This window comes from Parasteatoda tepidariorum, chromosome 9 (assembly GCF_982258835.1).
Source record: "Parasteatoda tepidariorum strain Cologne lab strain chromosome 9, Ptep-v5.0, whole genome shotgun sequence".
Taxonomy (NCBI): domain Eukaryota; kingdom Metazoa; phylum Arthropoda; class Arachnida; order Araneae; family Theridiidae; genus Parasteatoda; species Parasteatoda tepidariorum.
The window spans coordinates 78,940,287-78,955,000 of NC_141763.1; the positions used below are offsets into that span (position 1 = coordinate 78,940,287).

Sequence of the window (14,714 nt, forward strand, 5' to 3'; positions counted from 1 at the left end):
CTCCCAATACTTCATTCAGGAGTTCCTTTGTTTTCTGGATTGAGTTCAAATTTAATAGGATACGGAATTGAACATTGGTTGCAGTAAACCCAACTATTGGGTCGGCTTTTCAAAGATGGTTATAAAATAAAATAAAATTGGAAAAATTGGCTTTTTGAAAACAGTTACCATCATTTTGTTATGTCTCGGATAATTTGGAAAGTCTCTCCTCTTTTCTAATTAGCCTAACTTATTGCCAGGGGTCCGAATTAGTTTAGGGTAATAAAAATGTATACAGTACCTAGTCAAATTATTAGACGCACTATAATATTCTGTGTAAAATCTTAATTATCAGGTGAAAATATACAGCTTTAAAGTTTGTACGTTACTGAAACCGGTTTGCACTTATTTACGTTCGTGTATCAATTAAATTAGACCATATATAATATAAATTTGACGATTGGATAAATTAGACGATATATTACATAAATAAAGATTATTTATTATATCAGGAATTATATTAGTATATTATAGTAATTAGACCAAATTATTAGACGCAGTGTAGTTTTTTAATAATTACACGTTTTGCACGAGTTCGTATGCAATACTTAAATATTTAAACCTAGATGTGATGGGTTTTTATTCAGATGATTTTTACATACTTCCTATTTGTATTTATTTTTATCGTATTGCATTACAATGTTAACCAATTGATACACAAACTTAAACAAATACAAACCGGTCTCAGCCTCGTGAAAACAATAAAGTTATATAGTATCACCTAATAATTAAGATTTTACATAAACTCTTATAGTGCGTCTAATAACTTGGCCTGTGACTGTATAATTTAATATTGAATCAGCCAAATTTATTTCAGGTCGTTTGCATTGAGCTAAGGAAGTTTCAGACTAGTTATAAAATATATCATTCATTGCTGAATATGCCATTTTATTAGCCTGATTAAAAGCAAATGCTACATATTTACAGTATGAAAATGTAAAACTGATAATAAGAGTAGGCGCAGATTTAAATATGCTGATCATAAAATGGTGTGAAATAATGTTACGTGATTCAAAGAGTTACTTTAAAATGTCGTGCAATAATGTTACGCGATTCAAAGGGTTACTTTATAATAAAGAAACGCCGATTTACTTTTAAGCCGTTAATAAGGCTTTCAATTTTAAGCCTTTAATTAAAATTAAAATAAAATTGAAACTGTTACAACAGTCTTCTTATAGTTTTTATAACAATACTTTTATAACTATGATAATGACAACCAAATAAATTTTAATCTTTAGATTATAAACTGGATCATACCATGTGATTTTCTAGTCTATAAGAATGCAACAACAATGGTTTTATGCAATTATGCTTTTCCGTTGCATGAAAAACATTTTTAAATCTAGATTCAAAATATTTTTATTATCAAATCAGTTTTGATTTGAGCCCATTGTTCACATTTATATTTGTTTTGTCATAAGTTTATGATTTTGTTTCTGACACGTCAAAAAAATCAGAGGTAAATTCAAAGCGTTTGTCAGTAGAGTACTAACTATTTAGAAATAATACGAATGTTTGCAAAAAATATTCAAATATCAAAATATGTAATTTAATCCAAAAACTAAATAATTGACGTTTGAAAAACTTTTTTTATGTTATCAACAAAGGTTTTTTTTTATTCTGGAAACAGAAATCAATTCGAACCAACAAGAAACTCCGAATGAAAGAAAGCTATTTTTGAAATCTTATTCTTCGGAAAATATTTTTGTTTCGTTTTGTTATCAGACATTTATTTGTTTCTTGGTTTTGTGTCATCTTTGATTCCGTTCCTTTGAAACCTAAAGTAACATATATCCAAATTCGAAATAGTTTTATGTTAAAAATATTTTCCCTGATCTGGTTACGTACATAACTGTATTTACAAAGAGAATTTGTATTCTTAAAAATGAAATTATTTTGCGAAAGTATTTGATTTATTCTTAAATTTTGTCATTATTCAAAAATATTACATATTTTTTAAAAATTTGGATGACATTATTTACCTATCATTTCTAGTGTTTTAGGTAGGTAGATAGGTGCTTTATTTAAGTGGCACTAGAACTTCACAATGGGCTATTGGCGACGGTAGGATGATCCGAAAACATGCCATTACAATTTTGATCCTCTGCAGAAAGAATGACTCCCCTGCTTTGGTAGTCCGACGACCTACGCGCGAAGTCGAGTAATTTACTGTAGAACAGTTTAACGAGAATCAACACTGCACACCCTCGGTCCCTACGCAGGCTGATCAAAGTGGTCACCCACCCGCTTACTGGCTGAAGCCAGAGATGCTTGACTTCGGTGTGCTACTGGGAACCGTGTCTTTACGATGAGTCCACTGCGAGACTCTATTTTTTTAAAAATGTAAGTTTTGTACATTAATTATGATGTTAATCCAATTTGTAGCATACAATAGTAATATATTGTTGTTGCATACTATAGTAATATATTGTTACTGCCCGCAATAGTTGTAAATTATATTTATGATTTTGCGTACTAAAATTATAATACAGCATTTTATTTATAATTATTGCTCAGTATTAAAGAGTCTCTAACTTTTCTTTGTTGATTAGTTTCATGATAAAGTTTAGTTCAGTGGTTCACATAATTTTTTTTATTTTTGCTCTTAATAATTTTTCAAATTTTTCTATATTATTTAGAGCGCTTAAGATCTTGATTTGAAACAAAATTACTATAAAAATATCTCCGAGTCTTACAAAACTCAGTGGGAAATTATTCCCCACATTTCAGGGAAAAATTATTTAATAACATTTTATTATCTTTGATCATTTGGATCTTCATTCAAAATAAAATTTCAAAAACAGTGAATATGTAATTCAATCGAAAACATCAAGCTAATAGTAAAGATAATTTTATTAGAACTATTTTGGGATATTTTTATGGCATAGGTGATTTTCAAGATTTCATTTTTCATTTATTTATTATTTCAAATGGTGCTTTTGAATGATATTATTTCTTTAATATTTGTTTTGTTTTAAAATAAATATGTTATACATTAATTATGATATTGAATAGAACTGTCATACATAATAAGTATGATATTACGTACTAAAATTATTATACATTGTGCAATCTTAATTTGCATTCTCATTGTGCAATCTTAATCAATCTTAATACTGTGCAATAATAATGTGCAATCTTAAATTATTCCAATTTTTCTTTTTTGGTTATTCGATGTTTCGTTAAAGTTCGGGGTTTCCAAGTTTTTCTTAAAATTTTTGTTTATTTTGTCCGCTGGTGCAATTTGTAAATCTAAGAACTAAATTCCTAAATACTTTCCATTCTATGTGTTGAGATTTCGGAGCACTTCCTTAGAAGGATAAATTTTTTAAAAGCAGTGTTTTTAATTTTTAAAGAACCGATTGCTATATATTTTTAAATTTCACTAATATAGTTTGTATACTAAAGTTAGACTTTTTTGTACTTTTATTTATAATTTTTCAATAATTTAATTTGGCAATTGACAACCGAAAGAAATATTTAACAAAATTAAAATGCTTTCTGAATAATATAAGTGATTAAAAACTATTAATGGAAGAGAAAGAAATTCCCTAGCTATGTCCATATACCAAGGCATGCTATGCTTCTTTATTTATTTGTTTTAAACTTATACTTTGAAAACAATGCTTTCAACTTCGAATTTAATATAAAACTGTTTAAGTCAGGAAAAAAAAACTAAAATGAAAATCAATATTTGTTATATTTATTGATGTCAAAACATTTTTTACTTAAATATATTTACAGTTCACAGAGCACAAAAAAGCAGAACAGATAACAAAAATTAACCCAATCTGTTCAAATTGTGAATTTTGTCTAAAATAAACAATTTAGTAAACATGGCAAAAAACTGAAAAATCGAAATTTACATTTAAAGACCCAAATTTTTGACCAATCTGGAGACTAAACTATTGGAACCCCGTATTTTCAAGATTGCGTCTACCCCTCTCGAATATTTTGCTTGTCGAAAATCAAAATTCGTCTTAAAAATAGTTATTTTTATTTAGGGAAAGCATGTTTCTGTGTCTATTGTGGTTCAAAATATAATTTCCACAAATCAAGTAGAAAAATTAGCCTCTAGATACGAAACGTATCAACCATTAGGTAAGTTGTCAAAAATCGAAATTCGTCTAAAAAAAATAGTTATTTTTCGGGAAAACAGGTTTTTGTGTCTAATATCGTGGCGTAAAATATCATTTACGAAAAATAATTAACACACATTAGTATCAACCATATATATGGTTTCCTTGCGCAATGTATACGGATAGGTGTGGTATATGGAGGAAGAGGTAGTATCATTATATCTAACTCTGTAGTTGTATCATAACGAAAACATATATAAATTACTGTATTTATACGGTAATAACATTTCTGTAAGTCATGGTAAAAAAAGCTATATTTCTGGAAATGAAACCATAATATATGGTTTTTAAACTATATATTTGGTAATGTTTTCCTTCGTATGGTAACAGTTGACCAGATATTCTGGTTTTTAAAATTACAGTTTTTATTAACATTCATTTAACAAAAATACAAAACTGAAAAGAAGATTTAACCAACTAGATGGTTTTTATGCCATGATCTGAGGTATCATGATATAATTACCAAATTTTGTCACATTTACTACCAAGCAGCATGATTGTTAAATCATATGTTATAGTTAATTTTAATGTAAGTTATTAGCCCTTCGGTAAGAATTACCGTGCTCTTATGTTTCCTTAAAGTCAGAAACATGGTAAATTTTACCATATTCTGGTAGTTTTAACAGCATTATTTTTAAAATGCATAATTGAAAGCTAATTTAGACAACAAAAAAATAGTATCCTTGTCAGGATAACATGATTTTTCTTTACTAAGATACAAAACAGTATTTATCAAAATCAGATTTTTTTATACATGAATTTTAAATAATTTTATAGTTATTATAAATGCGCTGTATATTAATATTGTAAATAAGCAATGAAACTTCTTTGAAGTAGTTTTATTTTTTTTATTGACAAATAATAGATATTATATTGATTTCATACATCTGTAATAATTGAGATAACACAAGACAATTACATAGTTGGTTATAACAGTTTTGCATTGCTCGTCAAAAATTATTTTTTAACATGCCAGTGCCAGTTTGAATTTACATAATGCACCACATAAAATATCACAGTTTCATCAAAAAAATTTTAATAATATTTTTATTTTGTTACTAAATAAAATATTTTTAATATAAAATATATATAAATTTAGTTCCGCAGATAATTTAGAAATGGATTAATTTTGATGAAACTTAAGGTTAAAGCTGTTCTTAAATTCCGTACGAAAAATCAAAATTCATATTTTCAATTCTGATAAAAAAAAAATTCCAAAACTGCTTTAATTGCTTAGTAAAAATTAGTTTGTCAAAATTACTTTGATTGCTTTGTCAAAATCACTTAATTTATTTAAAAGTATAGAATTTTAGAAGTTTGTGTTTTTATTTATTTCAAAACATTATTTTTGAACGAAATTAAGTTGGAAAAACTACCAACTTTTCGATAGTTTTAGTTAAGGAGAGATTTAAATTGTGTTAGTACATTTGAAAATTTAAGTCAGAAATGATTATTTTTTAAAAAAAAAAACTTTTTTTCCTTATTTTATTTAATTACTCCTTAATTTTAAAAGTATTTCCTAAACTATTTTTTCTTTTAAATAAATACACGAAAAGATTGGGATTATATTAAAATTTTAATCTATTAAATTTAGAAGAAAAAATATATTAATTATAATAAAAAATATTTGGAAAAAATATATTTATAAAAATATATACAAGGAAAGGAATATATTCATTTATTAAATTTAGAATCTTTTCACATAAAGAAAAAAGCTTTGCTAAAATTATCATTGTGTATGGTAATGACATGCCTGTTAAAAAATAATTCTACTTAATAAAATCAAAATTTATAGTATTTGGTAATTTTTTGTTAATATATCAACGGTTTTCTAGAAATTCTGCTTCTAAAATTATAATTCTTATTACCCCACAATTAGTGAAAAAGGCAAATCTGAGTAGTACATTTATCCGAGTATATATGGTTTATCGACCATACTCTGAGGCATTATGATAAAATTAACAAATTTTACCACATTTTCCGAATTTTTTTATATATTCCAAAAACACATTTTATTGACATTTTTACCAAAATCACTTTGGTAAAAATTATTGAGCTTTTTGTTAATTCTATAGAGCCAGAAACACGATAATTTTTACTACCTTCTGGTAGTTTTGAGCTTATTTTTTTTCTCAGTGCTCAAGGCAACGTTTTTTTTTAAAGATAGGCATAATATTTACACTTTCAAACGAAACGTTAACTATGTAGTTTAATAATTAAAGGTAAAATCATAAACAGTATCATTTATGATTAGAAATTTTATCATTGGCTAAATCAAAAGAAATTTTATTAGAGGTAATTTATTTTTCGTAAAGTGTCTATATTCCTTTTAATATTGTGGTTATCCATAAACTCTTAAAACAGAAATAGATTGTTTGCTTGTTTTATAGATCTTGTAATATTTATTTTCAAACAGAAAACTAAAAATTAATACATAGGATTTGTAAAAAAGTAATAATTAATTACATAATTGAAACAGAGAGAGGAATGATATTTTTATCAGTCACTTCTTTCTTGTATTCTATTTTATGTTTTGATAAAAACTAGTTATTGAACAATATTTCTATTTAAATCTTTATACATAATTTAGAGAAGCGTTGCGTGATTATACAGTGTAAAAAACTTAATCGTGCTGATAGAAGTGGGTATTATAAAAGTATTATGTGTTTACATTTCTGAATCAGTTAAAATAATTTCCAGTTATAGTTGAATTACTTTTTTCGATTTTCCAATAATTTTTAGTGAATGATTTTGTTATTTGATAAAAGCACCATTCCTTAAGCTAAGCAAAATTATAGCAAAGGAATTTTGCAAAATTTTTGAATTAACTTGTATATTCACAGAAATTTAAATACATATTTTAAATAAATTTTTTTGCAAATGCATGCGCAAATTAAGCAGCAAAAAATTATTATTTTAAATAAAATATTCTTATTTTTTCTTAAATGTAAAAGTATTTATAATTTAATGAACTAGAATTTCATTATTAATTATGTTGGAAACTGCTGTTCTTATCCTTCTAAAATGTTTTCCTCAACTGTCCCAATATTTACCCCTTAAAAAATTTCCATAAGGAAAATTATTGATTTAAAGTTTTAGTGTCCTTAGTGATTGTTTGTCTCTATTGAATTTGACCCTCTGCCGCGGCCCCCCTTGTCTTCTTTCTGTCTGTCAAGTCAGAGATTACCTCTGCTGACTCAAATTATAAAAATAACATTTGGTTAAGTTAAAGAGGAGAAATTTATTTCGTTCATGGTAATTCAGTTCAAAAAAATACCCGACAAATTTCCCGACAAAAACTTCGTATAAAATTTGGGGAAAGAAAGTTTATCTTCTTCTAAGAAAAGAAGAAAAAAAGCTAAAGTTCGATGCTACCAAATAAATGTCACATAAATGCTTTTTTTTTTGGTATTTTCTATCTGAGCTTTTTTTTACTTTTTCCTCTTTTGCTGGTTTGTTTTTGCAAATTTAGACTTAGCAGTAAAGTTAAATGACTTATAAAGGAGCTATTTCTTTAAAAATATGAAACTTAGTTGGTAAGTTTAATATGTAGGTTAAATACTAAAAGTGACAGATTTCTAATATTCTTTTTCATACACAGAATTAAACCTCTTCAGCATAGTCAATTCTTTAAAAAAAAAAAAAACAGCATTAAAACTGTACCTTACTTATTTCATTTTCAAGTTTTTATGTAAACTTTTCATACAAAACTCGTCAAATATAATTTTTAGAATCAATGCCAGAAAAACAAAGTTAGAAATTAAGTGCATACAGCTACTTCAATGCTGTAATTCCTTACATTGGTTTAGTTTCACTCTCTCTATCAAAAACCTGCTCCTACTATCTTTATATCAATCTGTCACGTGAAATTATTTACTTTTAAAGAACAAGCAATTAAGTACAATTATTTACATTAAGATTTTTCGAAAAATTGAAGTATATTTAAAAAAATAAAAGTTTGGGTCTGCCGTTTTATAAGAAAATTAAAACTGTTCTTTATTTACATCCGGGTCTTTCCTTTAGCTCATGTAGACAAAGTTGCACCAGTACCAAATATTCAAAGCGACAAACACAAATGGAAAGACACATCGAGATAATTTATCCACTCTCAAAGCGGCTTTTTGCCCATCAGAAGTTATGGGTATTAATTTTGCTCCCATAAGACCATTCGGTACCTGGGCTGCTTCATCCTGAAAAATATAAAAAGTTTTTTGATTACAGAGAAGCATTAAATGTATCGAAGAATTTATTACTTTCGAATTTATTGCTCTTTCTGAGGTCAGTCGTTGTCAGGATAGAATAAATTTTGATTGTGCAGAATAAATTTTGGTTCACTGTAAAAACGAAGTTTACCCATTTTTTTTTACAGGACAACGGTACCTAGAAGAAATTGCTTTACAGGTAAATTGCACGAAACTGAGCTTACCCCTAGACTTGAGCGTTTCCTGTTGGCTTTTGCAACTTTGCTCTCTCCACTGGTGACTATGATGTTGACAGCCGCATATTCCATGAGCGACAGAAACACAAAAACAGTGCAAGAGGACATGAAGATGTCGATGGCTTTGATGTAGGAAACGGGTGGAAGGGATTTTTGTGACTGAGCGTGTTGTGTAGACAACGTGAGCAAAGATGTGACACAGAGTGTGACCCGGGCAGGAACGGCATCTACTTTAATCCAGAAAGAAATCCATGACATAATGACGATGAGGCAAGTAGGGATGTAGGTGTGGAACAGGTAATAGCCTAAACGTCTCTTTAGAGTGAAGGTCACTTCGATACAGGTAAAGTTACCTGTACGAAAGAAACCCTTATGAAAATCATATAAAAACATATAAAATAAAAAAAATCAATTCAAAATAACAAATACCTTATTATTTCAAATATAGTGTGTAATAATGCGTTTATAATTGATATTATGTGCAAAAGATTTTTAGGATAGAAGCTAGTTATAATGCATGTCACCTTGAATTGAAAAAATGTACAATGTGCTTTTGAGGACTCAGCGGATAGAGCGTTCATCTACCAGTGAGGTGACCTAGGTTCGAATCCAAGCAGTGGCAGGTTGTTACGAATTCTGATCTCGGCTTAAAACGACAGGGCTGACATAAAATATCCTCAGTGGTAGACGGATAAAGCATTAGAATATCCCTTTTCTATCGGGCTTTCATGGTTTTTCTCTCTACGTAACGCAAATGCGGGTTAGTTCCACCAAAAATTTTCCAAGAAGGCTTAAGATAAAAATTGAGTATTATATCAATAAATTCAACTGCATTTATTTAAGATGTAGCATCATTTACACAAATTTCTTTAATCATATTTATCTTATTTATGCCAATTTTTACAAAAGAGTGCGAATGGGCCAAAAAAACATAAAATTCTTTTACACCAAATACTAATTTATACATAATTGTATACTGCATACTATATGAATCAATTAAAAAAATCATGAACTGTGTTTTCTGTTTAAATTACTTTTACATGAATTTTGGGATTTCCTAGAGAATTTTTTTTTTAATCTAGTTGAAAATTCGCATAAACATGGAACATAATATTTACTTAACATAATTATTTATTCACTTGAAAATGACAGTTGTTCCTAAAAGTACTAATTACTCATTTAGAAAAGATTATTACTTAAATTTTTCTTATTTACTGAAAAAATCTTATTTTATGAGTTAGTTATGCAACACATTACCTGTAGAATAAGACTTAGTACAGTCTCCTAATCTTGTATTAGTGAGTATATGTTGAGGAAGCTCTATGTCGTCATCAACGACTAAAGGAGTCTGATCTTCCCATTTGAATACAAGGTCATCTGTTGTATATGATACTAGAAATATAATAAATTGGCCTATTATGAAACAATTACAAGCCACGTTATTAACACTTTTATGGTTATTTGAAATTTATATTTGTTAGGGAAATAATTAGGTGGCATTTAAGAGAAATAATAACATAACACAGCCGTGTGGGCAAAAATGTTTAAGTATGGAAAATATAAATGTCGTAAATTTGAATTCATATGATCCGTAATACTAGTAACTTCTTTCTACACTTAATCATAAAATTACAAATAATGTGCAGGTTTTTCAATTTTCTTTTCACGGAAGACGATTTCATATTTATTTCTTATGATTAGTCATTATTTTAATATAAAGTGTTAAATAATTTTTTGTCTAGGCATTGCCAAAAATTCTGGATCAAACTACGATAAAAAGTGACGGCATTTAGGGTACTGCTCGTACTTTTACAGTAAAATGCACTGCGGGAACATGTTATGGAACAGAAAATCCTGATAGTCCATAGTTTTTACAGTTATAATAACAGTAAAATCACTGAATCACTCTTATGAAATAAATGTTCCTGTAAAAATTAAGATATAATATTTTAAGGTAAAAATGGATTTTACGGATGATGCATCCAAAGTGACGATACTTTATGCTGCAATTTGATACAGAATTTTTTTACAGTGCATTGTTTTTTTTCAAATTAAATTTAATGTATGAAATCATTGTGTAACAATCTCACCAAATGGTTTATCTTTTATAGATAAATATATGTTTCACGACCCTGAAGTATTTAGTGACATTAACTCAACTGTTTTTTTCGCTTTCTTTTTTTTTAAGGAATAACAGTTATAATTTAGAATACAGTTTATTTTTTCTTCACTGTAGAATGCATTGATTACACTTTTCCCTCTTACATATTTAAATTTAGTTTGGTGCAAAATAATGTAATCCAGGTTTATATCCTTTAATTTATGTATTGTGAACATCATCTTACAATACGCTTTGAAACTCATGAAATTTAACCATATCTTAACAGAAGAAATTCCCGAGATTCCAAAAATGTCAGATGATTTAAAAATCAAATAGAAAAAGAAGAAAACAAAAGTGAAAGTCTTGCCGCATTTTGATTTGGTTAACAGAAATTTATAGCTACAAAGTTCTAAAATTGCTTACAAATTTATTAACGAAGGTGCTGCCAATTTAAAAATTTCTTTATAAAATAATTGATTTAAAATAAACGCATTTTTAACAACGTTGTGCAGACAGATGGCAAAATAAAGACCAATTCCGTTCAAATGTTTCAGTTAAAATGTTTTGACATGCAACAGAAATATAGTTTGGATATAGCAGTTGCATCAGCAATTGAACCTGTAAGTTATATGCAAATTTGATGATATTGTATTATCTGGTTTCCAAGGCAAAACGAAGCAAATTAAACATTATTTTCTTCTTCAATTTTTTCTTTATGAGTCTTTCAAATCGTCATATTTTTGAAACTCCCAATACAGAAACATCTTGCTTTGGAAATACAGATTTCAATCTTAGCAAACACACAAATATTTTTCAGCCAACCACGCCATCTACAGAAGAACTTTGTAATTCATGTTTGAAATTCGTACAAACTAGAATCCTTAGAAGAAATGCATTAAGTTGCACATTTTTATCACTTATAGTTTTTATTTTAATTGACTTTTTTAAATGCTTATTAACAAGAAAAGTCAGCCACGCCATCTGCAAAGGAACTTAGTAATTAAATTTTGATATTCGGAGAAACTAGAATCCTTAGAAGAAATGCAATAAGATGCTCATTTTTATCACCTATCATTTTTCTTTAATTGACTTTTTCGAAATAATTACTAACGAGTACTCTATACTAAAGAAAAATAAATTAAAAATATTGGCACAAAAATAACATGCAATAATAAAAATTTTAACAGCACTTACAGCTCTCAATTTTGAGACTGCACATCTGTGTGTCATGTGGATACGACTCAAATTTCATTGCGCACGAAAGTTCCAAAGTCAACCTAGTAAAATAGACATAAATAGAACTATTATAGAAAATAGTTCATTAATTTAAAAACTGTAGGACTTGGGTCAAAACCACGATGAGCCGCATATTTAAATTGCTCTTAGGAACTTTGCTTAGCGCATTATTGGTTTTTCTGTGTATTTGGTTTTATCTAGTGAAAGCTTCGGAAACTTGTTCATTACCTATCTGGAAACTGTATTGAGAAGCAATTTAATGAAAAAGAATATTTTTGGGCGAAGCATGACTTATTGTAGTATTGTACCAAACCTTAAAATGAGAGCAAAATCATGCTCTTTTGAATGTCTATGACTATATATATATATATATATATATATATATATATATATATATATATATATATATATATATATATATATATATATATATATATATATATATATATATATATATATATATATATATATATATATATATATATATATATATATATGTATATATATATATATATCATTATTATTATTATTATTATTATTATTATCATGATCAAAGTATTTCAATGATGTCGAAATTAGAAAGAAATATGATATTAATTATTCGTTGTCAAAAACGTATGGTCATAGATGTGGAATTAAAGACATCAAAATCAGTTTATTTAGAGGAAGAAAACTAAATCGATGTTTATAAATATTTTCTTTTATTAGATATCATAGTTAAGAGTGCAGTAATGACAACAAGTCTCATAATTGGGAATAAAATATTTGTTCATAGCCTTCTTCGGTTTTGAACTAATTAGTAAAAAATAATTTTTGAACCTCATTATTATTAATTCAGTTTCGAACAATATTTTGCAAAAACCTTTATTAATTTTATGCTTACATAATAAACTATATGTATTTTTGTGTACTTTTGAATGGAGGAAACCATAAAATACATGCCAGGTAGAAAATTTGTTTGATAATCATTAAGTATAATCATGTAATAATCATTTAAATTACATTTAAAATGACATTTAAAATGAATATGAATTTAAAATGATATTTTAAATGATAACATTTAAAATGAATGTAAAGTCAGGTAAAAGGTGAGTACGTTCGGAACAAAATAAAGCATAATTGTACAGACATACGGGTTTGCTTGTTCTGGTCTTGAAATATAGGATATAAATGCCTGGCATTCACGAGAATTTCTTACAAGATACGTTCAATAGTATTGATAGCCCAGTTGAATGCCCTTATTGCGAAGACCTTCAGCAAAATTGCACTTCTACACGTTGTTCCGTTCGGGATATATCTGTCTTCAGCTCGACTTAAAACTCATTTTAAATGCTGCCATGCGAATTTGTTAAATAGTTATACGAAATCTGCAATGTTCCTTTCGTACTTTTCCTAATATCTCTTAAGTGGCTCTATAATTGCTGCTAAATTTCTGACGTATCCACTTTTCATTATTGTGGTTCTAAGAATTATAAAACTTTTACAATCATTACAAAATGATATTATAATTATTAGTAAAATTTTTTGTGGTTTAATATTTAAAATATCTTTCTTAGATTTGGAAATTATTTTTCTCTTAAAATTCTAACTTGCAAATGAAAATAATGTGAAGGAAACGGAAGAAATTCATTTCATGAAGAAATATTACTTACTTAACCATGTAAAGAATTTTCTTGTCTCTGTAAAGCCAAATATAGTGATTTGGAATTGTCATATCTTGAAAAATGACTCTTTTGGCGTTTTTAAAGAACGCATCTGGTCGCCAAATATCTTTGAGCCAGTGAATAGGAAGTAAGCGATATTTAGCTGTCATATTTTCAGGCAAATGGAGTCTATGATCCTTCCAGCTTTGTGACATAAATATGTCAGCGACATACGTCTGAAAAGTAAGTTTCAGTGTTACATGTCTGCTAAAAAGTTAATTTTTTATTATGGCATTATTTCAAATAATAATCCAGTTTAAGTATACATAAGAAAAATGATAAAAGCTGATCAGTCAGACAGCATTAAGTATATTTTTAAAAATGAAGACCAGTTAGTCCGGCGCAAGGGGATTCTACCGCATAATTCATCAAAGAGTAAGGATATTTTGAGTCAGAACTGTGCTTGGTGCGAGCTGGGAGCATATTTTTTATCGACCAATCAACACTAGGATTCTAAAATGGTTCATCTGTTTGGGAGCCGACAGCTCTATCTCCTGAGCTACCATGCCTCAAGACATAGTGCATATATGAACAAGAGGCTGATTACGAAAATTCATTTTCCATTGAAGACCACCTTATTTAAAACCTAAATGAATGTTCTATTATTGCTTGCAGTGTATTTTTAGCTTAACAATTTGTATATTTTTAAAATGTTACTTATTCTAACGTAATACTTATTTAGCACTTACTTTCGTGCATTCTTTATTAACCCAGTTTAGGACAAGAATAGAAATTTTATAAAATGTGGTAATATTATTCTTAAAATATGCTTTAAATTACAATCAGCGAGACACAAAAAAGTTACGTGTGGGAGAAAATACTTTATTAAGGAAATCAAATGGTACGAATATGTATCATAAGCCAAATCAGTGAACAAATCATTAAGTTGATGACTGTTTTTTTGTAAAATTTGTTTTATTTTTATATTATTTACAGAACTATTAACTCTTAACCATCATAAAAACATATGATTAATCACAAATGGAAAAATGATATATTTTCAAGAAGCTAAATTTGTCCCTATGTTTCAAGTATTTTTTTAAAAAAAACAAACAAAA

The 14,714-nt window shown here is 27.5% G+C and overlaps 1 protein-coding gene across 3 annotated transcripts in view; it reads right to left on the reverse strand.

Moving 5' to 3' along the window:
• Nucleotides 1-6,913: 6,913 nt before the first annotated feature.
• LOC107443275 (glycine receptor subunit alpha-2) overlaps nucleotides 6,914-14,714 on the reverse strand; it is a 113,766-nt gene continuing 105,965 nt past the window's right edge. Inside the window, exons 5-9 of one of the 3 annotated variants that reach the window (XM_043044577.3) lie at nucleotides 13,606-13,832; nucleotides 11,912-11,994; nucleotides 9,874-10,008; nucleotides 8,605-8,969; nucleotides 6,914-8,368 (exon numbers count right to left, since the gene is read on the reverse strand). In XM_043044577.3, the coding sequence (XP_042900511.1) occupies nucleotides 8,198-8,368; nucleotides 8,605-8,969; nucleotides 9,874-10,008; nucleotides 11,912-11,994; nucleotides 13,606-13,832 (981 nt within the window). In that variant the 3' untranslated portion in view covers nucleotides 6,914-8,197. The remainder of the gene's footprint in view (nucleotides 8,369-8,604; nucleotides 8,970-9,873; nucleotides 10,009-11,911; nucleotides 11,995-13,605; nucleotides 13,833-14,714) is intronic. The other 2 variants (XM_071186509.2, XM_071186510.2) reach the window with 2 other exon arrangements.